General features: G+C 51.0%; 2 protein-coding genes across 4 annotated transcripts in view; both read right to left on the bottom strand.

The window, feature by feature from the left end:
• The window catches only part of otud4 (OTU deubiquitinase 4), an 18,137-nt gene extending 6,115 nt beyond the window's left edge, over positions 1–12,022 (bottom strand). The window contains exons 1-18 of one of the 2 annotated variants that reach the window (XM_086197604.1): positions 11,629–12,022; positions 11,230–11,313; positions 10,783–10,833; positions 10,654–10,700; positions 7,315–7,387; positions 7,125–7,206; positions 6,896–7,058; positions 6,745–6,802; positions 4,845–4,947; positions 4,290–4,354; positions 3,945–4,045; positions 3,765–3,862; positions 3,518–3,680; positions 2,383–2,518; positions 2,229–2,291; positions 1,254–2,130; positions 291–971; positions 177–217 (exon numbers count right to left, since the gene is read on the bottom strand). In XM_086197604.1, the coding sequence (XP_086053730.1) occupies positions 177–217; positions 291–971; positions 1,254–2,130; positions 2,229–2,291; positions 2,383–2,518; positions 3,518–3,680; positions 3,765–3,862; positions 3,945–4,045; positions 4,290–4,354; positions 4,845–4,947; positions 6,745–6,802; positions 6,896–7,058; positions 7,125–7,206; positions 7,315–7,387; positions 10,654–10,700; positions 10,783–10,833; positions 11,230–11,313; positions 11,629–11,763 (3,021 nt within the window). In that variant the 5' untranslated portion in view covers positions 11,764–12,022. The remainder of the gene's footprint in view (positions 1–176; positions 218–290; positions 972–1,253; positions 2,131–2,228; positions 2,292–2,382; positions 2,519–3,517; positions 3,681–3,764; positions 3,863–3,944; positions 4,046–4,289; positions 4,355–4,844; positions 4,948–6,744; positions 6,803–6,895; positions 7,059–7,124; positions 7,207–7,314; positions 7,388–10,653; positions 10,701–10,782; positions 10,834–11,229; positions 11,314–11,628) is intronic. The other variant, XM_086197605.1, reaches the window with a different exon arrangement.
• A 2,016-nt stretch (positions 12,023–14,038) lies between these two features.
• On the bottom strand, positions 14,039–21,964 carry LOC147239074 (uncharacterized). Of its 2 annotated transcripts, none has more exons than XM_086197148.1 (9): positions 21,674–21,964; positions 20,471–20,855; positions 19,063–19,287; positions 16,867–17,508; positions 16,689–16,794; positions 16,541–16,608; positions 16,413–16,461; positions 16,047–16,226; positions 14,039–15,707 (listed from the first exon to the last, which is right to left on the bottom strand). In XM_086197148.1, exons 2-9 carry the CDS (start codon positions 20,685–20,687, stop codon positions 15,086–15,088), a joined length of 2,109 nt encoding a protein of 702 aa, XP_086053274.1. In that variant the 5' UTR covers positions 20,688–20,855; positions 21,674–21,964; the 3' UTR covers positions 14,039–15,085. The 2 variants fall into 2 exon arrangements, with proteins under 2 accessions (XP_086053274.1, XP_086053275.1); XM_086197149.1 differs by lacking the exon at positions 21,674–21,964 and adding an exon at positions 21,241–21,278.
• Between the last annotated feature and the right edge of the window lie 4,774 nt (positions 21,965–26,738).

Genomic DNA, 26,738 nt, shown 5'->3' with positions numbered 1-26,738 from the left:
CTCTGCTGTCTCAGATGTGCTTATTCATGGAGAATTGTTGGGTGGAGGTTCATCAAAGGAAGTTGGTTCTAGAACTGCTCTTCTAGGACAGAGGCAGCAGGGACTGATCGACAGATATGGAGACACACACATGAAACTGACTGGACTTGACTTGACATCAAGTCCTCTGAACTTACCCTAACCCCCAAGTTGAAGAAAAATCTCAAGATGTTGATGTCTGCAGAAGAATTTAAAAGTGAGTTTAGTAACTGTGCATGCATCAACAGGTTTCCAGCATTGGCTATTCTCACCTTGAGGCAGGTCATTGCCTGACCTGCAGGAGGAGAAAGGTGGGGTCTGGGCCAAGTCACCCGTCTGTCTCTGGGGGAAGCCAGGGTACAGGGGGTCCTGGTAGAGCTGGGACAACTGCTGCAAAGGACCTGCCCCTGAGACTGATGAGAGAGGGTTGGGAGTAAGGGGATGGATGGATGGTATTGGGGGGTGATGGGAGGGGCGAGGATGCTGCAGCTGTTTAAGGGGGAGGTGAGCAGCGGTCTGCTGGGCCACAGTGGGAGGGGCCTCAGTTTGGTTCTGGGCAATAGGGGATTGAAGAGAGGTGGGGGGTGAATGAGGGACCTGTGAAGGGTGAGGACACTGTGGTAGCCTTGAGGCTGGAGGATCCGACTGGGACTGGGGCACATATTGGTCTTGAAACTGGGCCTGCACAACATCAGACTGGGATGGGAGCATGTACTGGGCTTGAGATTGGGGCTGGACCTGGAAAGTGGGGGCCTGAATCTGGCTTTGGTTTAGTGACAGGGATGGCACTTGGATATGGGACTGAGGACAATTCTGGAGGAGTGGGAGTGAGGACTGGACCCCTGTCGACATCTGGGTCTGGCTGGGGGGTAAAGAACTGTGGGTTTGCACCTGAAGTTCCAAAGTCTGGGACTGAGACACCATCAGAGGACCTCCAGTATTTGGCAAAGAATCTAAAGAAGACACAGGTAGACAAGTCAGAGTGGTGAATATTCATCTGAAAAGGCCAGTCAGAAGCCAGTGCCCTGAGCAGCCAAAAGAGTTGAGAGGGGGGGGGGCAGTAATGAGGGTGGGGCACCAGCTACCACCACAACCTGCCTATACTTCCTTCAGAAGTCAGCCACACTCCAAAATGTAATCCACTCCGTCAGGAAGTTTACCTCCCCTCCTCAGGAGCCTTCAAGTTGCTATTCTGATGCCAATTGTGAAAATATTGAAAAACTGCGTATGCTTACTTTGTGTTGGTGCTGGAGGAGGAAGAGGCGGAGTTTCGAGGACTTGTGGAGCATGATCACTAGGTGAGGAGGAGCTTGGGGCTGTCGGACTGAGGGAGAGGGGGAGAGAGGTGATGGGTGGGGAGGAACGGGGAAGGAAGGAGCCCTGAGGAGGCGGAGCAATTGGGGAGATGAAAGTGGGAGGAGGGAGTGTCAAGGACAAAAGAGGGGAAGAAGATGGCAGAAGAGGGAGAGAAGAGGAAGAAGGGGATGGGTTAGAGGAGGGTGGAGGTGAGGAGGCAGCAGGGAGTAATGGCGTGAGAAAGGAGAAGCAGGAGGTTTTGGTGCTCGAAGCTGAAGAAGGGGGCAGGAGGCTGGAGGTGGACCTCGACTCAGCAGCAACCATGTTGATGTTGGGTGTCAAAGGCTTGAGTGAGCTCAGCCAGGCAGCATTAACATTGGAGCTTACAGGCGGAGCAGCAGGAGGAGTTTTGATGGGCGGTGCAGCACAAGCAGCAGGAGCAGACTGAGCGACAGGAAGGTTGGGGTCAATGGGCGGAGCTGCAGGAGCAGACGGAGGCACGGGAGGGGTGGGGTTGATGGGCAGAGCAGCAGGAGCAGACAGAGAGGCAGGAAGGGTGGGGTTGATGGACGGAGCACCAGGAGGGGTGGGGTTGATGGGCGGAGCAGCGGGAGCAGACAGAGGCACAGGAGGGGTGGGGTTGGTGGGTTGAGCAGCAGGAGCAGACGGAGCGGCAGGAAGGGTGGGGTTGATGGATGGAGCAGCAGGAAGGGTGGGGTTGATGGACGGAGCACCAGGAGGGGTGGGGTTGATGGGCAGAGTGGCAGGAGGGGTGGAGGATGTGTGTCTGTCACCAACAGAAGGAGATGCACTCTTCTACAAAAAGAGGGAGGGAGAAATCTCTCAAGGTTCCTAAGCGCCGCCATCATTTCCTGAATCAGTTGTCAGCACCTTTCTAAAATGCATATACGCACCATCTTGTGTCTCTGGGATCGTTTCTTCTCCCCTGGCTTCCTCCTGCTGGCGTCCACTTGTGACTGACCAGGAAACAAACACAAATATCACAAGTCTCCTCCTCTATGCTCATGATGTCATGCTGAGTGTTGGTCACCATGTCTGTTAACTCACACCAAGAGCGGGGAAGCTGTGCTCGTCTCGGAGTTGGATCTCCACCAGTGCCACGTTCCTCTCCTCCTCCTCTTTGGCTAAACGCTCCTTCTCAGTCAGGCCGAAGGATGGTGGCTCCATAAGGTTCCCAGACTTTCTATTGAGCACAAAGAACACTGCCTGGAGTAAAAACAAGGTCTGTGAGTCAAAACCTTTACATCACAGATGCACCGATCAATCGCCGTTTTCTATCAAACCAGCTAAATCGGTCCCCAGCCGGTCACTGTTGTAATTTTCGGGTTTCTACCGAGCAAACTGACGCGCATGTAATACACAGGCTCGCATCTACTCTACCAGAAATTCAGAGGAAGAAGAAGACGCGCATATGCGCAGCATTAAGCTCAAAGCACTTAGAAGAAGAAGAATAAGCGGCGAAGCTAAAAGCTAGCACAAACCATAAACATGAGGAAAACATGTCGCTGTTTGGAGCCATTTCGCTGTGTGCGACCCATCGCACGCTCTTTGTCTTGACTGCAAATCAAAAGTAAGCCGTGGAGGAAAAACGCCTAAGACTTTTGGAACAACAAACTTTAGATGCCGCGTGGAAAAGAAGCACCCCGGTTTGTTTGACAAAGATAGCGAGGAGGACACTGCTGCCAAAAAGAGGAGGGATGCAGCAGAGTCCCAGCAACCACAACAACCCACTGCTGTGGCTCCCATTTTCAACAACAGTGAAAAATTCAACGCTACCACAAAGAAAATAATGGAGTTCATGGCACTGGACAACACTGAATGTTATGGTCAGCGTTGAAAATAAATCTGCTCAGGAGGCACCGTTGAAACTCACTCTTTTTCTTCTTTTTTGTAAAGGGGGGTTCATGATGATTGCATCATATATAGCCTTCCACTAGTTGTGGTTTTAATTGCAGTTAAATGTTGTCTTGGAAAGGGTTACTTGTATTAAATGACTCACTCCTCAAGCCAAACAAATATGGTGTCTATACTGCATGATTGTAATTATTTCTTGGATAGAAAATCATATGGGGAAAATCGGTTTTGGCAGGCCAGACCACCTTTAAAACCGGCAATCGGTATCAGCTGAGCATTTTGCAATCGGTGCATCTCTACTTAACATTCCATCAAAAACGAGGCCGACCTGCTGGCTCTGGCCCCGCCCTGCTCCTCTACAGGGGCCTGCGGCGGCCACGAGTGCTGCTTCTGCATGCGGCTGCTGGAGCCTGGAGCTGTTGCCTGAGCAACAGAAGATGTCACTGTGCCCATCTTACCCCTGGGATGGCAACGACCTCTCTCCTCCCACTCTGATGGACAATGACATATGGATGGTTCCATCATCATGACACAAACACACTCAGGCTGTAAATATGCATGTGTGCATGCGTTACCTTCGTGTCCATTGCTCAGCTTCCTGTCCCGGTTGACTACAGTGCTCCAGCCAGAGTTCTCCAAGCTAGGCTGTCTCAGAGTCCACAGAGGAACTTGTCTACGAACACATAACCAGTAACATCACTCTCACATACACACACACAGCAACTTGAGTGTGTGTGTGTATGTTGACAACCTACAGCTCCTTCTGTTCTTCCGTGTAAACTGTCACGAGACCATCACCAGCAGGAACCTCCTTAATGGTGGCATTGTAGATTCGCCCGCATCCCTCCAGGTGAACCTGCAGGTAACACCAACATTTGCTGGCATGGAATGATAGTCCTTGATGAGGAACGCCTACAAACCCACCACCATTCATCATGCTAAGCTAAACAGCAGTCAACTTCAGTGTTTGTGCTAACATTGCCCTCACTCCTGTTACTGTTGCCAGGCCAAGGTTTTCAAATGGATGAAGTTCATCTTGTGCAGCTTAAAGACACACACACACACACACACACACACACACACACACACACACCAAGTACCTGGCAGCGGTCGCCAACTGCATATTGCATCCCGGCAGCAATGCAGTAATCCCTCTTTTGTTGGGCTGCAAAGGACAATCAAAATGGACTCTTCAGAACAAAGTGAAAAGTTTCAAAGAAGTCAGAGCAGAGATCAGAGGCTGGTGTCGGCCATGTTCGGAGGCTGCATTCAGCCAGCAGTGGTTACTGCTGGTCAGCTGTCACTCCATCAACAAGCATGCCGGAGGATCTAGTTCAACCTCAATAATCAAGTTGTATTTTGTACAGTAATCAGTGAAGTTCCACCCCCAAAATCTCCTCCAGCTGCATACTGGAATATGATTGACAGGAGAGTGTCAAGGTCTCATTGGTTGGTCCAACCTGATGTCAGCACACAACAGATTCTGTTTTACAGGACGAAAAACAATGAAAATACAAAGAAATTGATTGTACATTTTTTGGTGACTAGGTGAACATGGGACCAAGAATAAGAGCTGAAAGAGTTAAGAGGACATTTTTGTGTGTGTTTGGATGCGAGTGTGTGTGTGTTTGGATGCGAGTGTGTGCGTGTGTCACCTTTCTTGAACTTGTGCCAGACGTCGTACTCTACATTTCTAAGCAGCGTTGGGTTCAGAGAGCGCCTCAACCGCTCAGACAGAAGCCGGCCACGCCCCCGGCCCTGATACACACACACACACACACACACACACACACACACACACACACACACAATGTCACACTCAACAGGTCACCTGAGGCGTATGTATACAAGTGAGACCTTGGGTCCCTCCTATATCATGGCACCAGATGGTGCCCATCATGGCTAGCTTAACCCAAGTGCGTTTCCACGCCAGGTGTCATCCCCTCTAACCAGCTAGTGAACCTGCTCCACCTGCTCCAGCATGTTCCTGAGGTTGGTCTGGTGCCTCTATGGTGCCTTGAGGTTGAGGAGCAACCTCCCAGACCTGCTCCACCTGCTCCCAGACCGGCCCCACCTCTTCCCAGACCTTCTCCACCTCCTCCCAGACCTTCTCCATCTCCTCCCAGACCTTCTCCATCTCCTCCCAGACCTGCCTCACCTCCTCCCAGACCTGCCCCACCTCTTCCCAGACCTGCCCCACCTCTTCCCAGTCCTTCTCCATCTCCTCCCAGACCTGCTCCACCTCCTCCCAGACCTGCTCCACCTGCTCCCAGACCGGCCCCACCTCTTCCCAGTCCTTCTCCATCTCCTCCCAGACCTGCTCCACCTCCTCCCAGACCTGCTCCACCTGCTCCCAGACCGGCCCCACCTCTTCCCAGACCTTCTCCACCTCCTCCCAGACCTTCTCCATCTCCTCCCAGTCCTTCTCCATCTCCTCCCAGACCTGCCTCACCTTTTCCCAAACCTGCTCCACCTCCTCCCAGACCTTTTCCACCTGCTCCCAGACCGGCCCCACCTCTTCCCAGACCTGCTCCACCTCCTCCCAGACCTTCTCCACCTCTTCCCAGACCGGCCCCACCTCTTCCCAGACTTGGTCCACCTCCTCCCATACCTGGTCCACCTGCTCCCAGACCGGCCCCACCTCCTCCCAGACCCGCTCCACCTCCTCCCAGACCTTCTCCATCTCCTCCCAGACCCGCTCCACCTCCTCCCAGACCTTCTCCATCTCCTTCCAGTCCTTCTCCACCTCCTCCCAGTCCTTCTCCACCTCCTCCCAGACCTTCTCCATCTCCTCCCAGACCAGCTCCATCTCCTTTCAGGCCTCCTCCACCTGCTCCCAGACCTTCACCACCGCCTCTTCAACCTTCCCCACTGCTTCCTAGACCTTCTCCATCTCCTTCCAGACCTTCTCCACCTGCTCCATCTCCTCCCAGACCTTCTCCACCTGCTCCATCTCCTCCCAGACCTTCTCAAACTGCTCCATCTCCTCCAAGACCTTCTCCACCTGCTCCATCTCCTCCAAGACCTTCTCCACCTGCTCCATCTCCTCCAAGACTTTCTCCACCTGCTCCATCTCCTCCCAGACCAGCTCCTTCTCCTCCCAGACCTGCTCCATCTCCTCCTAGACCTTCTCCACATACTTCCAGACCTGCTCCACCTCTTGCTGCTCCCCTGTATAAATCTAGGATGTGCTCGCTCCTTCACTTGGAGCAAGAGGAGGTCTGGGTCTCCGGGTGAGGAGCGCTCTCTTCTCTTGAGGTGAAATTTGAGCACCACTGAAGCAGCAACACTCCAGGTCCTGGATCAACCTGAACGTTAGAGGGAACAACACCAGGCTCTCTGATTGGTTGAGTGATGTCACACCTGGAATACCTGTGAATATTCAGGTGTCTAATGATGGCACCTTAGCCCCCTGGTTTACTCTTTGGTTACACGCCTCTACATACAAGAATGAGGCTGAACGCATCCTGAATGCACGGTGCGCACACGGCACCATCCGCCGACTACCTGGCGCCATGTATCACTTATATAGGGCCTAGTGTGAGTGTGTGTTACCCTGGTCGAGCTCTGGTGGGCTGGTCTGGTGGCAGTCAAACTTGTTGCATTTCCACTCCTAAGTCATAAAATATTCATCTGAAGTTAGAAAATAATTTCATACAAAAGAAAAAGGTTTATGGAAGACAAAGATGGAACAGAAGCTTCCTACCAGAGTATCTCGCCAGTATCCAGGTCCGACTCGTCACTACTGGCACAGGCCGGCATGCTGTCATCGCTAAGGTGCTCTGAGGCTCGGCCGCTCATCCTACAGGATGCCAGAGCACTCTGGTTGACCCCGAAGACGCCGGCGTACAGCAGCTCGTACAGAATGGCTGCAGGAGACATGGAGAGTCAGGGCCACCAGGTACCAGCGTTCTAAGTTATGATGAGACACTCACACTGGCAGAGAGCAGCATTCTTGACGCGGCTGATGTGGTAAACGCTGTCGTAGTGATTTCCGTTGAGGAAACACAACTTCACCTGAGAAAGAAACATACCCGAGGCCACGTTAGTACGCACGACACAAACTGTAATCCTCCATGAAGGAGGAGGTCAGATACAACACAGCTCCTTTGCCTCAGGACTCACCTGCTCCCTGAAGTTGTTGCCCGTGATGTTGACAGCAGGTTTGCCAGGTTCCTGGAAGATCAGGAAGTCCCTCCTACAGAACCACACACACACGGGTCCCCATCAACGTTGGCCTACTACCCAGTTCATAAAAACTCCACGAGGGCAGAGTCGCACTTGGCCCACAGGTAGACTGGGACTTCCTAGTTGATGACTAGAGCTCTGACTTGGACTTGTGTGCCCCAGAGACTTGGACTTGCGTGCCCCAAAGACTTGGAATTTAGTGCCCCAGATACTAAGACTTGGAATTTAGTGCCCCAGATACTAAGACTTGGAATTTAGTGCCCCAGATACTAAGACTTGGAATTTAGTGCCCCAGATACTAAGACTTGGAATTCAGTGCCCCAGATACTAAGACTTGGAATTTAGTGCCCCAGATACTAAGACCTGGAATTTAGTGCCCCAGATAATAAGACCTGGAATTTAGTGCCCCAGATAATAAGACCTGGAATTTAGTGCCCCAGATACTAAGACCTGGAATTTAGTGCCCCAGATACTAAGACTTGGAATTTAGTGCCCCAGATACTAAGACTTGGAATTTAGTGCCCCAGATACTAAGACTTGGAATTTAGTGCCCCAGATACTAAGACTTGGAATTTAGTGCCCCAGATACTAAGACTTGGAATTTAGTGCCCCAGATACTAAGACTTGGAATTTAGTGCCCCAGATACTAAGACTTGGAATTTAGTGCCCCAGATACTAAGACTTGGAATTTAGTGCCCCAGATACTAAGACTTGGAATTTAGTGCCCCAGATACTAAGACTTGGAATTTAGTGCCCCAGATACTAAGACTTGGAATTTAGTGCCCCAGATACTAAGACCTGGAATTTAGTGCCCCAGATACTAAGACTTGGAATTTAGTGCCCCAGATAATAAGACCTGGAATTTAGTGCCCCAGATACTAAGACTTGGAATTTAGTGCCCCAGATACTAAGACCTGGAATTTAGTGCCCCAGATACTAAGACTTGGAATTTAGTGCCCCAGAAACTAAGACTTGGAATTTAGTGCCCCAGATACTAAGACTTGGAATTTAGTGCCCCAGATACTAAGACTTGGAATTTAGTGCCCCAGATACTAAGACTTGGAATTTAGTGCCCCAGATACTAAGACTTGGAATTCAGTGCCCCAGATACTAAGACTTGGAATTTAGTGCCCCAGATACTAAGACCTGGAATTTAGTGCCCCAGATAATAAGACCTGGAATTTAGTGCCCCAGATAATAAGACCTGGAATTTAGTGCCCCAGATACTAAGACTTGGAATTTAGTGCCCCAGATAATAAGACCTGGAATTTAGTGCCCCAGATAATAAGACCTGGAATTTAGTGCCCCAGATACTAAGACCTGGAATTTAGTGCCCCAGATACTAAGACTTGGAATTTAGTGCCCCAGATACTAAGACTTGGAATTTAGTGCCCCAGATACTAAGACCTGGAATTTAGTGCCCCAGATACTAAGACTTGGAATTTAGTGCCCCAGATAATAAGACCTGGAATTTAGTGCCCCAGATACTAAGACTTGGAATTTAGTGCCCCAGATACTAAGACCTGGAATTTAGTGCCCCAGATACTAAGACTTGGAATTTAGTGCCCCAGATACTAAGACTTGGAATTTAGTGCCCCAGATACTAAGACTTGGAATTTAGTGCCCCAGATACTAAGACTTGGAATTTAGTGCCCCAGATACTAAGACTTGGAATTTAGTGCCCCAGATACTAAGACTTGGAATTCAGTGCCCCAGATACTAAGACTTGGAATTTAGTGCCCCAGATACTAAGACCTGGAATTTAGTGCCCCAGATAATAAGACCTGGAATTTAGTGCCCCAGATAATAAGACCTGGAATTTAGTGCCCCAGATACTAAGACTTGGAATTTAGTGCCCCAGATAATAAGACCTGGAATTTAGTGCCCCAGATAATAAGACCTGGAATTTAGTGCCCCAGATACTAAGACCTGGAATTTAGTGCCCCAGATACTAAGACTTGGAATTTAGTGCCCCAGATACTAAGACTTGGAATTTAGTGCCCCAGATACTAAGACCTGGAATTTAGTGCCCCAGATACTAAGACTTGGAATTTAGTGCCCCAGATAATAAGACCTGGAATTTAGTGCCCCAGATACTAAGACTTGGAATTTAGTGCCCCAGATACTAAGACCTGGAATTTAGTGCCCCAGATACTAAGACTTGGAATTTAGTGCCCCAGATACTAAGACTTGGAATTTAGTGCCCCAGATACTAAGACTTGGAATTTAGTGCCCCAGATACTAAGACTTGGAATTTAGTGCCCCAGATACTAAGACTTGGAATTTAGTGCCCCAGATACTAAGACTTGGACTTGTGTGCCCCAGATACTAAGACTTGGACTTGTGTGCCCCAGAGACTTGGACTTGTGTGCCCCAGAGACTTGGACTTGTGTGCCCCAGAGACTTGGACTTGTGTGCCCCAGAGACTTGGGTATGTGTGCAGTTTCTAAATGACATCAGGAGGTGACACACATCACATGTAATAGTAACTTAACTCGTGGTGCAAAACCCTTTGACCACGAGAGAAACCCCGGTCTACCAGGAACATGGGTGAAGGACACTCGCCGTGACCACAGGTTCCTTTGGCCTACTCCCTGAACGCCATGTTTCAAGGCATGCTGGGAACTTCAGTACTGGAGCAAAGAGGGATGTGTCCACCTGCGACACAAGTTCACATGCAAACTGTGCTTCCGGCGACTGACAGGGAAAGAATGATTTTAATTTATGTGCTAAAATAAACAAATAAAGAAATGACGTGTAGTTCCACTAACCAGCAAGCACACAGCGCTGTTCTGCGTGTGAAGCAGCCGTGTGATGTCACCACAGTGAGGTGACTGTCCCAGTAAGACATTTACTACATTGTGCTGGTGACTCAAGTTAACAAGTTGTGTCATGTTGTTCTCAGAGGGTCTGGACTCGACTCAGGATGATGACTTGATTCTGAGGTTTTCTCTGCGACTCGGAGTTGGACTGGAACTCCAGACTTCCCGAGAGTTGGACTCAACTACAGCACCATAAAACACCGAACACGTGTCGCAATTTCCACTTGGAAAATGGATGGAATTCACTGCACCAGTCACTTCCTGTCCACACCACTGCTCGACGGGCTCAGCGCATCACTGCTGCTGTGGCCGACGGCTGAATTTTCCACTCACTTTCATTTCACATACACCCATGCTGAATTGCAAAAGCGAGTCAAATGCACTGTTGGGCCTGATTACAGATTACTTTGATTACTGATGGTGGTTCAGGCCGCACCCATCGCCGAGCTCTTACCTGTACATGACAGCCAGCGCGTTGATCTCCACCTCTCCAACCCAGTGCTGCAGAGCAGAAATGCCCATCAGCAACTGGGTCCGGCATCAACACCTTGACATCTTGTCAGCACAGAGGAAGTCATCTTACCTGCGGGTCCTGAAGCTTTTGTAGGTAATCCTCAAAGTCACCTTCCACAAACTGAAATACACAACGCACACGATGCAAATGACAAGCTAGCTAATAGCTAGCAGGAAACACACCTTCCAGCAGCCAACAGGTTCTATGCCTGCTGGTGTTACCTGCATCATCACACTCATTTTTACAATTAATTTCCATTTCCCATGATAACGAGTGAAGCCATTACCAAGATGTAGTAGCGCAACATCAACTCTCACATTTATACTCCATTTCACATGTATTTCTAAAATCAAAATCATGGATGTTGTGAAAAACGTGCTGTAGAAATAAGCCCGCCCTAATCTGCCTATGAACGATGTTATTTTGACAATAAAAACAGGTTTATGTCAATCCACATGCTGGAGGGTTAAACTCCCAGTCCAAAAGGGTTCAAAGGGCTTTTCCAGAGAGGCGTACCGCCTCGTAGGTGTCACGGTGCTCCTTCAGATACTCCACACACTCAGCCCGCACCCTGGTATGGAGACTCTGGCAATGAAGTACCTGCATTGGGTCAAAGGTCATCGTCACACAGCGAACCCGAAGGGTGGAAACTCAGTTCAATTTCATTAATACGCAAAAACAAACAACAGGAAGCAAACAAACTCGCAGAACTCCGGGAGTCACTCAGCAACTTGTTTGCCGTTTTTGGAGCTGAAAGCGAGTGTCGTTAAACTGCCTCCGTCAGCACAAGACGTCGATGAAAGTTACACATTTAGAAACAAAGTTTATTAAGGAGCCCGGTTAGCTCAGCCGGGCTAACCGGTGCTCATCCAGCTACCTTCAACGGAACTCCACGCTCACGCCCTGCTGCCTCACCTGCTCGGCGACAGCCCGGAACAAGCACGACCCGTCTTTGGCGATACTCTTCCGATGCAAGCCGATCGATTTCAGGTAGTCGTCCATGACCTGGTCCGCGCCCCGCTCCTCACGCGTGCTTCCGCCGCGGCTCATGCTAGCAGGAGCAGCCGCTAGCAGCGTTGGCTGCCGGGAACGCCGTCTAAAACTTACAGTCGGTACAAGATGTCGGTATCACCGCGGAGGAGCGGCCGGTTCCCACATTCACGGTGGAGCCGGTCAGCCTCACCGCACTGCCACAGCGTCAGGTCTCGTTTCCCAGGAAGCCCGGAGACCGTGGACAACCCGAGCTGTCGGAAAGTGAAAGTAGTCCTGTCAACTTTGGCCAATAGTTAGCAGACAGGCTAACGCCACAAGACGCATTTCCTGAACACCAAAATAAAAGCCTGATTTATTTTCCCTCCCTCGTTTCGGGCCTCCTTAAGTCAAAGATTTATATTGTAAATTTAAGGTGTTAATTTACATAAAAATGCTATTTGAGATTATGGCAATACTGAAATAAGAATGTGATTATGTGCATAAGTGTTAGCTCTTATTTTTTGTTCACATTATTATTTACTAAACTCACAGTAGTGGAGTAAATAGTTTTTCAAAGATCTCCATCTTTCAATACTTAATGTGATTAATTAGTGGAGCAGTGGTCCTCCCTGTGGCCCCCCAGCAAGAAGGTTGTGGGTGGAGCAGTGGTCCTCACTGTGGCCCCCATCAAGAAGGTTGTGGGTGGAGCCCCGGCTGCAGCACGGGGTCTTTCTGGGTGAGTCTCCATGTTCTCCCTGTTCCTGCTGGGTTCTCTCTGGTACTCCAGCTTCCTCCACAGTCCAAAGACATCAAGAGGGACCAGGTTAATCCAGACTCTAAATTGACCGTAGGCGTGGCTGGGAGAGCCAATGGTTGTCTGTCTCTATGTGTTGGCCCTGCCATGGACTGGTGACCTGTCCAGGGGGAAGGCTGCTGGGATAGGCTCCACCCCCACCACCCTCAACAGGAGGAGAGGGGGAACATGGAGGGATGGAGGGATGATGGATGGATGATGGATGATGGATGGATAATTAGTGGTGAATGTCCTACTTCCATACTTTACTTTTCATACATCCACACTTTACATTAACCCTTAACAGGACTTACAGCTAAAGAACACAACGCTCTACCAATAAACTTAAATTGCTTGAATATTTGTTTTGCTTGTTTATGTGAATGGATTTGAAAACATACATTGATTTCCAGAACTGAGGAATTATGGGGCAAAGCTAGCCAAGCCTGCCCCTAGAGGTAGCTCGCCATTGGCAGCTATTATTAGCTGTGCAGGCAGACATGCTAAAGTTGTGCCTCTGGTTTGTGTCCCTTTGGAGGATGAAGATGGACTGAGAGAAGCTGCTGAACCCTGTCATGGCTGCTTGGTGTCCCCACCATGAAGCACTCGTTTTTTGAGACTGCTGGTGGGCAGCAAGAGAAGCAAATGGTGGTCAGTGGTCAAAATTTGGGACCCGCTGACCGAATGTGACCTCATCCCATGAACTATAAACGGTCTTGTTCTCATCATCAAACACAGTCAGAACTTTAGGGAGGAACTGAATGGTCATGAGGTCATGGAGCAGGAGCATGTGACAAGCTGGATTGTAATGAGGTTCAAACGTGTGCAGCACTGCTTTCTGTCTCAGGAGCCTTTTGGGGTCCAGAACTCCGCCTGGTCTCCTACTGGGTCGGAACACCTAACGTCTTGGACTGGGACGATGTTGGGATCTGAGGAATGCGAGGGAGAAGGATAGTCTTCAATGAAATGACTTCCTGATTGAAAAGGCGTGTTACATGTGTGTTCTTCCTCTGGCCTTGACCTCTGCTCTGATGCAGAGAGAGAAAGCTCGCACATAAACTAGGACCAAGGCGCAGCTGCTGGCGGTGAGGACAGGCAGCTGTTGAGTGTGTGTCCTCATCCTCACCTTTGTTATGCTCCTCTTCCTCCTGTCGCTCCTCCCCTAATGGCGTTTCCCCGGATTTAATAATGACCTCCGCACAGCTGCGACCTCCTCGGCCGCCACGGTGCCTGATGATTTGTCAAGCCGGCTCAGCTCCCAGCCAATGGACAACCTTTTGCTGTACTGCCATGGAGACCTACAACATGCCAGGTAACCATGGCAACCGATGAGGAGGGGACAGGGCCTGTGGCGATTGACACTCATCCTCCCACTCAGCTGGCGAGTGTGACCTTCATCCCTGGTTTCTCTCAGAAAACCAACATTTCTGGTCCCAGTCTGTGGCGCTTGTCATGCCTCGATGGCGAGCGGTGTCCTGGTGGAAACACGCCAAACTGCCAAATCACTTCACATGTTTAGTCAGGAAGGTGATGTAAGCACTAAAAGCTGAGGCCAGTAAGACAGAGTTCTACTTTATTGGTAGTCAAACAGTAACAGGATCTGGTATAAGAAAACAGGAAGTGACTTACATGGCGCCATCATGCTTCTTTTTGTGGAAATAAAGTGAAATAAAGGACTGGTCATGTCAGCGGGTCATTGGAGCATCATGACGGTGTGTGAGATGACGCTGTGTACTGTTGACCAGTCACAAGTCACTGAGACTGTCATCATCAATGACATCATTGCAGATAAATATATACGTGTGTGTGTGTGTGTGTGTGTGTGTGTGTGTGTGTGTGTGTGAGTTCAGTTATCCAAAGAGCTCCGTAGCTGCTGCAGGGAAATGTAGCTGCAACTGAAACAATGACTGACCTATTAGAGTAGCTGTGGACAGGAAGTGATGTCATGATGATTCTGTCAAAAGAGCCATAAATATTTTTGAATGATTACAATTCATAGTCTCAGCAAATGTATGATAGTGCAACTGAACTCTGGTGAGTTTGTCAACACAAACACTTCCTCAACATACAACACAAATACTAGAAATATCAGCGTCCTCCAGAGCGCCGCCGCCACCGTCAGGCCTCACACGCCTCACACGCTTCTCCTTAGCAACTCTAATGGTCCAACTTATTTGTTAATATGCCTAAAAAGATTCTGATACTTAAAACCAGTTGTTTATGAGGAGGCTTTGAGGGGCGGAGCTTTCTGGAGGAGCAGAGAAACAGGCAGTAAATATGTGGGCAGGGTTAAATACTTGAGTGGTCACATGACACTAAAGCAGGCAGGAAGGCAACGAAGATCACAATGCAATCATCAATAAAACATCCGTCAATAAAACCTTCGTCAGTGCATAACAGTGATTGACATTCCAATCAGAGTTGAGTGACAGCTTTACAACCCTCACTGGGGGTTAGGAGGAGAGGAGATGGGAGGAGGGGGTGGAGGGGAGAGAGGGGGGAGAGGGGTGGGAAGGAGGAGCAGGAGAGGGGATGAGGAGGAGGAGGAGGGAGGAGAGGAGAAAGAAAGGAGAACAGGGGCTTGGAAAGGATGAGGGAGGGTAGAGTTCAGATGGAGGCGGTCAGGCCCAGGTAGCCCAGGAAGGACTGTTTACAGGAAGAGGAGGAGGCGGCGCCGCCGCCGCCAGCAGGAGGGCGGGGTCTAAGGGACAGCAGCGTGGTGATGGGGATGAGAGGAGACAGATCCCTCCATCCGTGGCAGAGCGGCAGAGGAAGAGGAGGTCGGGAGGAGGTGTGTGTGTTCGTGTGCAGCCTCTGTACACGTTTGTGTGCACGCTGATTGTCTCCGTGCACGTACGAGCGGTGGGTGTGCACGTCACCGGGCGCATTGCCCCCCTTCCCGTGAGTCGGATGTTTGACCTTGCAGTGCAGCCGCAGACTGTCCCGCCGCTTGGCGCTGTAGGGACAAAGGTCGCAGGTGAAAGGGCGCTCACCCGTGTGCACGCGCACATGCTCCACCAGTTTGTTGGCGGTCCGTGTCAGGTGGCCGCACCGGTCGCAGCGGTACTGGTTGCCTTGGCGATGACCCTGGAAGTGAACCATCAGTTCCTGTTGCCCTGGAAACGACCTTTGGCAGATGCGGCAGCGATGCTCAGTAGGGCTCACCTCCAACAGGGTTGCCATGGCAACTGCCGGAGCGCTGCTGGGAGCAGGATGAGTGGCGGAGCATCTGGGAATTAAACACACACACGCATCACCTGGTTTCTGAATGGTACCGCCCCCTGCAGGCCACGCCATCACACTGCTAGACAACCGATGTAGGAAGCAGGTCACATGATGAGGTCATGCTTTCATCATCAACCTTACTGCTGGGAAAACGGCGTGTTTCTTCACTCATAAACGTGTTGCCGATAATCCCTGGCGGAGGGGGGACGTTCAGGGAGGGAACCTTCGTAGAACTGCCTTACTTTCAGTGAGGCCCAGAGGAAACATTCTGACAGTCCCTGGAGACACTCCCCTCTGTGGGAACATTTTACCTTCTGTCAGCTCTCACATTTAAAGAACCCACCTGGTGGATCCCGTGTTGGCATGCGTGTTGGTGTGAACCGTCATCGCTGCCTCCTGATTGGTCGAGTGGTTGCACACACAGCAGTGCAGGGTGAAAGAGCTGCGCTCCCATTCGCGGTGCTCCATCATGTGATTGTGGAAAAGAGGACGTCCTTCAGTCTCAAAGCCGCACACGTGACACCTGAGCAGAGGGGTGTATTGGTAACCATGGTAACAGATACTTACATCCATGATGCCTTCTTGAGTTACGATGCAACATGCTCCTTCTTGTCTTTCGTCTTGTCTAATGTCTTTTTTAAAAGGTCACCGAAGGTTAAAATGGCGTGGGCTCGGGAGTCATGGGTGAAGCTGCATGGCCGTGTGTTACCTGTAGAAGAAGCCGGGGGTTTGATTCCTGCCGGTGCTGCTCTGGCATCCTGGAGGAGAAAACAAGCCATGATTATAGCCACTGCAGTGCTGGTTGGCTTGAGGAACGTGCTGGTGTTGGTGTGGTACCGTGTGAAGGGTCTGGGGGGCGCAGGCGGGCGGATGAGGGTGGATCCCCATCTACCTTTGGTGCAGGACTACAGGACACACCAACATACACCTGATCATATATCCAAGACTCTGCCAATGTAAGAGGGCTCCTAAAGTGTGGCGTTACCTGCTGGTGCTGGGTGGCGGCAGCGGCAGTGGTGGCGGTGGCAGCGGCACCGGTGGTGGGAGTGTCGTGCTGTCCGCCTGCTGACTGCTGCATCGACCAACCCGCTCTGCAGATGAACACACTGATGTTAACCTGGTAACACAACCACACCCATGGGAGGAGGAGGAGGCGGCGTTACCTGAGAGCTGATGCAGCAGTGTGGATGCCAGATTGACAGACATGTCCTGCCACAGCGCCACTCGGAGGCACTGGTCCACCATTGTGGCCCCGGAGGTGACCTGGTCCTCCACCTTGGCTCCAAAGAAAAGCTGCTCCTCAGTCTTCAACCCAGAGGAACTTTGTTCTGCCATGTTGGTGCCAGATAGAACCCAGTTCTCCATTTTGACTCCTGAAGGGAACGGGTCCTCCATGTCAACACCAGGGAAGAGCTTGGCACCAGAGAACGGCCGTTCCATAGTCTTGGCTGGAAAGTGGAACTGGTCATCCATCTTGGTACCAAATGGTGCCTGCTGTGACATCACAGCGCCGGAGTCAGCAGTTGCCTCCGGTCCATGGAGGCAGCATCCAGAGAGGAACATGTCTTCAACTTTAAGGCCAAGGAGACACTCATTGTCCATCTTGGCTCCAGGGGGGAACTGACCTGCCGGCCTGGCCCCGCTGAGACCCTGGTCCTCCGTTTTAATGCTGAAGAAATGTTGACTGGCCATCTTCGGGGCAGGAGGGGTCCCATCTTCTGTGATTGGTCGGTCAGGATCAGCGATCACCAGTGGCTCCTCCTCCTCCTTGACCCTCACGCCATGGCTGGTCATGTCCCGGCTCTCTGTAAGGGGACGGAAGTCAGGCTGGATTCACTCCGGATGCTATTCACATGCGGGCGCAGTGACCACAGCTGCAGATCAAAGCTTACATGGTGGGTACCACTCATACACGCACACACACACACACACACACACACACACACACACACACACACACACACACACACACACATTCATCTATTGATATTTATCGATCTATACATCTATCTCGAGGCACTAGACATGTAAACATACACCTATATGTATATGTGTATGTATACACATAAAGGTGTACACACGTATATGTACACACACATATATATTTATGTGTGTGTACATATACGTGTGTGAGTGTGCAAACAGCTTTCCTCATAAAACTTGTCGTCTCATCCTAAATAACAACAAGTTATGGCCTTGCCATTATTGCCAGTTTGTTTTGCGGACCTGTCACAGAGCCTGCAGACGTTCTCCAACTAGAACTTCCTGAGGAGAATCAGATGAGGGTTCAACTTCAACAACACACGTCTTCTTCAGTATTTGACACTACAAAGTACAGACTGTAGGATAGTTGGTCCAAACCCCTGAAAACTTCAAGTTAGAGTCCCTGTCTGATATTTACATTGTTTGTTTGACAGAAAAGCCTGATTGACAGAATGCCAGCTGACGGTGCAGTGGGCGGGGCTTAGCATGAAGGCCTATGGGAACGTTGTTTGTTGTTTCAGCTGCTAGTTTTGTTCCCACCTGAATTGTTGGGAAAGGTAATTGTGTGTTTGAGGAAAGACATGTCCGAGGCTTTAATATGCCACCATGACAGCGAGGATTCATGACCCCTGATGTGTGCATGGACGCGCACATCCACACATATATATACCCATATACACATATATATACCCATGTATACACACACACATATATATATGTGTGTGTGTGTATATACCCATATACACATATATATATGTGTGTGTGTGTATATACCCATATACACATATATATACCCATATATACACACACACACACATATATATGTGTGTGTGTGTATATACCCATATACACATATATATATGTGTGTGTGTGTATATACCCATATACACATATATATACCCATATATACACACACACACATATATATATATATATGTGTGTGTGTATATATACCCATATACACATATATATACCCATATACACATATATATACATATATACACACACACACATATATATGTGTGTGTGTGTATATATACCCATATACACATATATATACCCATATACACATATATATACACACACATATGTGTGTGTGTGTATATATACACATATATACACACATACACACACACACACACACACATATATATATATATATATATATATATATATATATATATACACACACATATATACATATATATATATACACATATATACATATATATCACAGGCATCACTTATAAACATACGTGTATGTGTAGCTCATGGGCGTATCACGGGCTGATCCAAGGTCATGTGATCATTTCAGTGGTGAGTATCTGAGGGCGGTGGGGCCACAACAATGGCAGCACTCCTACATTCACACCAACCTGCCAGCTTCCTCAGAAAGTCAGACGCCAGCGTGTCCATGGCGGCATTGTCCTCAGGCGTGTGCGTGAGCGAGGGAGGCTCAGGACTCGCCCCGGGACCATCCGGTGACAGAGCGAGGCCCGGCTCGTCCTGCTGCCCTCCCGGACCCTCCAACAACGGCTCCCGCCTCTGAGTCTCTGCCTCCGCTCGGCTCCCAGGATGCACCTGGGCCTTCTGGGTGGCCTCTAGGTGGAGGGCAACACAAAGACCATCATCAAACTACTCACCAAAGAATAGCGGGGGCGACCCTGACATCTCCATACGGCGGAACGCCCCTGTAACGGAAGAACACTACCTGGTTCATAATCGACTGCTTGTTTCTGATACATGTCAACTTGAGAAGAATGTGATTCATAAATTAGCAAAAAGAAGCATTCGCCAAGTTGAAAACTTTGAGGCAAAAATTCCCCGAAATTGACAACCTGACATTTAGCATGAAAAAAACCACAAGTGGCTGATTAGCTCACAACCAGTTTCATCATGGAAAAAAAAATTGTCACTAATGTTCAGTTTCTGTCTTTGTTTATCATTTTTCTGTCAGATTCACTGCTTTGAAAAGAAATTAAGTATGTGATTAACAAATGACATCGAACACAGAAACAAACCAAGCACAGCTTCAATGTTTAAGAAGAACAAGTCCTGAAATATCAAGATGTCGCTGAGAGTCTAGAGTCCCACAAGCTGCACCGACCGGGACGGAGGGACAGAGAGTGAGCGTGAGTGAGTGAGTGAGTGAGTGAGTCAATGAGTGAGAGAGTGAGTGAGTCAATGAGTGAGAGAGTGAGTCAGTGAGTCAATGAGTGACAGAGTGAGTGAGTCAATGAGTGAGTGAGTCAGTGAGTGAGTCAATGAGTGAGAGAGTGAGTCGATGAGTGAGAGAGTGAGTCAATGAGTGAGTCAGCGAGTGAGTGAGTCAGTGAGAGAGTGAGTGAGAGTGAGTCAGTGAGTGAGAGATTGAGCCAGTGAGTGAGAGAGTGAGAGATTGAGTCAGTGAGTGAGAGAGTGAGTGAGTCAGTGAGTGAGTGAGTCTATGAGTGAGAGTGAGTGAGTCAGTGAGTGAGAGTGAGTCAGTGAGTGAGTCAATGAATGAGTGAATAAGTGAGTGAGTCAGTGAGTGACTGAGAGAGAGTGAGAAAGTGAGTTAGAGAGGGGGAGAGTGAGTGAGAGTGATTGAGTGGAGATTGAGTGAGAGCCAGTGAGAGAGAGAAAGTGAGTTTGTGAGTGAGTAAGTGAAAGAGTCAGTGAGAGAGAGGGGTAGAGAGGGAGAGCGAGTGAGAGTGAGTCCGAGTGTGTGTGTGGGTATGTGAATGAGTGTGTGCTTGTGAGCGAGTGAGAGACTTGGTGAGTGAGTGAGTGAGTGTTCAGTACCTGAAAGTCGGATGAGGAGGTCCGACGCCATCTTGCTGCTGACATCTGGGCTGAAGAGAGAGGTAGCTGAGGGGAAGGGGCTTGAACCTGCGGCCTGTGTGTGTTCATCATCCCTGGTGTGTGTGTATGTGTGTGAGTGTGTGTGTGTGTGCATGTCGGTGGTGAGTCGTTTGGCTGCAGCTGAGGGAGGCAGCAACACACTCGACCCACGCTTCATCTTCCAGTGAGAGAGAGTCACAACTCAGAGAAGAGGAGGACACCAGAGGAGGAGGAGGAAGAAGAGGAGGAGGAGGAGGAGGAGGAGGAGGAGGGTTGTTCTGCTACGCTACAAGGGTGGTGTGGACACGAGGATAACATGATGGAGACTGTTGCCGCTCTGGTTGACCTGCAGGAGAGAGAGAGGGCGGAGGAAGAGGAGGGATGAAGGGCAAGGGAGGGAGGGGGCGAGGAGAAGAGCAACATGAACAAAGTGTGTGTGTGTGTGTGTGTGGGTGTGTGTGTGTGAATTAATAAATTATTGAATGGATAATACAGGATAAATCTCTGTCGCCATGGTAACCGACCCCACTGTGTCATCTCCTGCCCTGAACCCCCCCCCCCCCACCCGATCACTCATCAATAACAGTCGATATCTGCTGAGAAACTAAAATAAAGACTGGAGTTTAGACACTCAGATAAAACCCGTGAATAACCCGGCTCAGATGAGCACCGCCACATCTGTTCCAGACACATAATCAATAGATGACACACCGCCACGTCACTGGACCCACCGAACACCGAGGGGATTATCGATCCGTTCGGCGGCTGCTTCCCTCCCCGACCCGGGCCGCTCCGCCTCCGGTGTCCGTCTCTAGGCGACACCATCCGGGCTGCTGCAACCCCCTCCCTGGTGCCGGCCGGCCGGTGTCAGACCCCCTGAGCCCCCCCCCCCCCCCCCAACATGGCTGAACGGAGCCAGGAGTCTGTCCCGGGGCTGCGCGGAGCTTCAGCACCGATCAACGGGGATGTTTCTGCGGGTTTTTTCTCCGTTCATCTGCCGGGAACGAGGGCAGGTGTCAAGAGCCGCCCCCCCCCCCCCCAACATGGCTGAACGGAACCGACCTCACAAGACCTCGAAAGTCATTCTTCACGGGTCAGCTACCGTCGGCGACCCGCCCCGGGACGCACGACGGAGCCCCGGCGTCTCTCTGCTCCGTGACTTACCGGGACCGGGAGGGCAGGTGGCGGCGGCGGCGGCGGCGGCGGTGATGGTGCAGTCCGGGGCAGCGGAGCCTATATATAGACCGGAGATGTCTTTCATGTCCGATTCCCTCCGTGTCTCTCGCACTCTGCTCTCCTCGTACTCCCCAGGATCATCCGGTTCACGTGAAGACAGACGGAACGGCGGAGACACTCCGTTACTGCCCCGAGACGAGCTGGCGGGTCGGTCACCGAGCAGGGCAGATGGAGGTTTCCGCCTCCTCTGTGTACGTGCGTGTGCGTGCGTGAATGTGTGTGTGTGTGTGTGTGTGTGTGTGTGTGTGTGTGTGTGTTCACGGATCACAGAACAGAGCGGGACACGCATGAACCCGGGCTCACGCATGCGCCTTAGCGCGCGCCCGTATGTGAGCAGATTATTGCAGAACTAAAAACACTGTTTTTACTTTAAATCAAAGTAATTTGTCCTCCATCTTTGTTTCAGTGTTTGTTCTTGGTTGTCTTGGAAACAGTCAAACTGTTACTGACAGGTGGAGGTGTCTGATCCTCACATTAGCTCATGGCTAAGTGTTAGCCTGTGCAAACAACTGGAGAAGTAATGTTGCTCTTCTTCGGCTTTTGGAGTGTCAGTTAAGGTAATATTTATAGTTCTTCCCTTTTACTAACCTTTCTGTCCCACTGTTAACAAACTAACTAACTAACCCTAACCCGGCTCACAGTTAGTCCTGGTAAACATATATCCGTGAGCCAAAAGCTAACATCACTTGATCGATTAAGATCAAAGGTTATTGATCACAACGTTTTTTCTTGTCCAGCGAGAGGTAGCGGACCTGCTTGGGTTTGTGTTAGCAGATGTGGCAGCCACAGGTTCCAGTAGGATGTGGAAACATCGATGAAAGCCATGGAGAGGGTCGTTAACGGCACATCCTCTCCTGAATGGGCTCACATCTCCGCCCCTACAGTTCGCACACCGGGCAGGCGGAGGCGTCGGCGACGCCCGAGCCTTCATCATCAGCACGTCCACAAACACCTGGAGCTTCCCAACACCTCGGCCAGGCTTCTGTTTGCAGACTTCTCCTCTGCTTTGAACACCCTGCAGCCACACATCCTGGCAGAGAGGCTCCACCTAAACTTCACCCTGGACGACCAGCTCCTTCTCTGGATCCTGGACTTCCTCACTCACAGAACACAGAGAGTCTGGATCACCAGCAGCCTGTCTGACCTCCTTACCACCTCTAGGCTCCCCACAGGGCTGAGTGCTCTCACCCCTGCTCTTCTTCCTCTACACCGATGAGCGCAGGGCCTCACAACCTGACTGTCATCTGGTGAAGTTTGCTGATGACACGGTCCTCCTGTCCTTCCTGTCCCTCCAGTCCCTCCAGTCCCTTGTGTCCCTCCTGTCCCTTTTGTCCCTCCAGTCCCTTGTGTCCCTCCAGTCCCTCGTGTCCCTCCAGTCCCTTCTGTCCGTCCTGTCCCTTCCTTTCTGTCTCTCCTGTCTCTTCTGTCCCTCCAGTCCCTCCTGTCCCTCCAGTCCCTCCAGTCCCTTCTGTCCCTCCAGTCCCTCCTGTCCCTCCAGTCTGGCTCCACCCAGCACCATGGACCTGCAGCTGTGTCCAGCCTGCAGGACCCAGCAGGGATCCACCTTTGTCCCCCAGGCTGTCCTCCTCATGAACTCTGACCTCCCTGCACTCTGACCCCTGGTACAACCCACTAGACCGCCACTGGCCACTTGTCCTACACCGAGTGTACGCCTGTACTTCCTGCACTACTCCCTCTACTGCACTACCACCTCTTCTGGACTACCACCTTTACTGCCCTACCACCTCTAATGCACTACTCCCTCTACTGCACGACTACCTCTACTGCACTACTCCCTCTACTGCACGACTACCTCTACTGCACGACTACCTCTACTGCACTACTCCCTCTACTGCACGACTACCTCTACTGCACGACTACCTCTACTGCACTACTCCCTCTACTGCACGACCACCTCTACTAAACTACTACCTCGAATGCACTACTCACTCGAATACACGACCACCTCCACAGCACCACCATCTCTACTGCACTGCTACTTCTTCTGCACCGCTACCTCGACTGCACTACTACCTCAAATGCACTACTACCTCTACTGCACGACTACCTTGACTGCACCACCACCTCTACTACACTGCTGCCTTGACTGCACCACCACCTCTACTGCACGACTACTTCTACTGCACCACCACCTCAACTGCACTACTCCCTCTACTGCACGACTACTTCTACTGCACCACCACCTCAACTGCACTACTTCCTCTACTGCACGACTACCTCTTCTGCACCACTACCTCTACTGCATTACCACCTCGAATGCACTACTCACTCGACTACACTACCACCTCTACTGCACTACTCCCTGTACTGCACTACCACCTCTACTGCACTACTACCTCAACTGCACTCCTACCTCTTCTGCACTACCACCTCTACTGCACTCCTACCTCGAATGCACTACCACCTCTACTGCACTACTCCATCTACAGCACTACTACCTCTACAGCACTACTACCGCTTCTGCACTACCACCTCGACTGCACTACCACCTCTACTGCACTACCACCTCTACTGCACGACTCCCTCTACTGCACTACTCCCTCTACTGCACCACTCCCTCTACTGCACTACCACCTCTACTGCACCACTCCCTCTACTGCACTACCACCTCTACTGCACTACCACCTCTACTGCACCACTCCCTCTACTGCACTACCACCTCTACTGCACTACTCCCTCTACTGCACTACCACCTCTACTGCACCACTCCCTCTACTGCACGACCACCTCTACTACACTACTCCCTCTACTGCACCACCACCTCAACTGCACTACCCCCTGTACTGCACTACCCCCTGGACTGCACTACCCCCTGTACTGCATTACCCCCTGTACTGCACTACCACGTCTACTGCACTACTCCCTCTACTGCACCACTACCTCTTCTGCACTACTCCCTCTACTGCACTACCACCTCTTCTGCACCACTACCTCTACTGCACTACTCCCTCTACTGCACTACCACCTCTTCTGCACCACTACCTCGACTGCACTACCACCTCTACTGCACTACTCACTCGACTACACGACCACCTCCACAGCACCACTCCCTCTACTGCACTACCACCTCTACTGCACTACTCCCTCTACTGCACTACTCCCTCTACTGCACTACCACCTCTACTGCACCACGACCTCTACTGCACCACGACCTCTACTGCACCACGACCTCTACTGCACTACCACCTCAACTGGACTACCCCCTTTACTGCACTACCCCCTGTACTGCACTACCCCCTGTACTGCATTACCCCCTGTACTGCACTACCACCTCTACTGCACTACTCACTCGACGACACGACCACCTCCACAGCACCACCACCTGTACTGCACTACTCCCTCTACTGCACTACCACCTCTACTGCACTACTCCCTCCACAGCACCACCACCTCTTCTGCACCACTCCCTCTACTGCACTACCACCTCTTCTGCACCACTACCTCGACTGCACTACCACCTCTACTGCACTACTCACTCGACTACACGACCACCTCCACAGCACCACCACCTGTACTGCACTACTCCTTCTACTGCACTACCACCTCTACTGCACTACCACCTCTACTGCACTACTCCCTCTACTGCACTACCACCTCTTCTGCACCACTCCCTCTACTGCACTACCACCTCTTCTGCACCACTCCCTCTACTGCACTACCACCTCTACTGCACTACCACCTCTACTGCACTACCACCTCTTCTGCACCACTCCCTCTACTGCACTACCACCTCTTTTGCACTACCACCTCTACTGCACTACTCCCTCTACTGCACTACCACGTCTACTGCACTACTCGCTCTACTGCACCACTACCTCTTCTGCACTACCACCTCTACTGCACTACTCACTCGACTAAACGACCACCTCCACAGCACCACCACCTGTACTGCACTACTCCGTCTACTGCACTACCACCTCTACTGCACTACTCCCTCTACTGCACTACCACCTCTTCTGCACCACTCCCTCTACTGCACCACGACCTCTACTGCACTACCACCTCAAATGCACTACCCCCTGTACTGCATTACCCCCTGTACTGCACAACCACGTCTACTGCACTACTCCCTCTACTGCACCACTACCTCTTCTGCACTACTCGCTCTACTGCACTACCACCTCTTCTGCACCACTACCTCGACTGCACTACCACCTCTACTGCACTACTCACTCGACTACACAACCACCTCCACAGCACCACTCCCTCTACTGCACTACCACCTCTACTGCACTACTACCTCGACTGCACTACCACCTCTACTGCACTACTCACTCGACTACACGACCACCTCCACAGCACCACTCCCTCTACTGCACTACCACCTCTACTGCACTACTCCCTCTACTGCATTACCACCTCTTCTGCACCACTCCCTCTACTGCACCACCACCTCAACTGCACTACCCCCTGTACTGCACTACCCCCTGTACTGCACTACCCCCTGTACTGCATTACCCCCTGTACTGCACTACCACGTCTACTGCACTACTCCCTCTACTGCACTACTCCCTCTACTGCACTACCACCTCTTCTGCACCACTACCTCTTCTGCACTACTCCCTCTACTGCACTACCACCTCTTCTGCACCACTACCTCGACTGCACGACCACCTCTACTGCACTACTCACTCGACTACACGACCACCTCCACAGCACCACCACCTCTACTGCACTACTCCCTCTACTGCACTACCACCTCTACTGCACTACCACCTCTTCTGCACCATTCCCTCTACTGCACTACCACCTCTTCTGCACTTCTCCCTCTACTGCACTACCACCTCTACTGCACTACCACCTCTTCTGCACTTCTCCCTCTACTGCACTACCACCTCTTCTGCACTTCTCCCTCTACTGCACTACCACCTCTACTGCACTACCACCTCTTCTGCACTACCAACTCTTCTGCACCACCCCCTGTACTGCACTACCCCCTGTACTGCACTACCCCCTGTACTGCATTACCCCC

This window comes from Aulostomus chinensis, chromosome 24, assembly GCF_037954235.1.
Source record: "Aulostomus chinensis isolate RoL2024-O1b breed Wild chromosome 24, RoL_Achi_v1.0, whole genome shotgun sequence".
In the NCBI taxonomy this organism is placed as follows: Eukaryota; Metazoa; Chordata; class Actinopteri; order Syngnathiformes; family Aulostomidae; genus Aulostomus; species Aulostomus chinensis.
The sequence above is the reverse complement of the archived record's forward strand: the minus strand, read 5'-3'. Positions and strand labels throughout refer to the sequence as shown.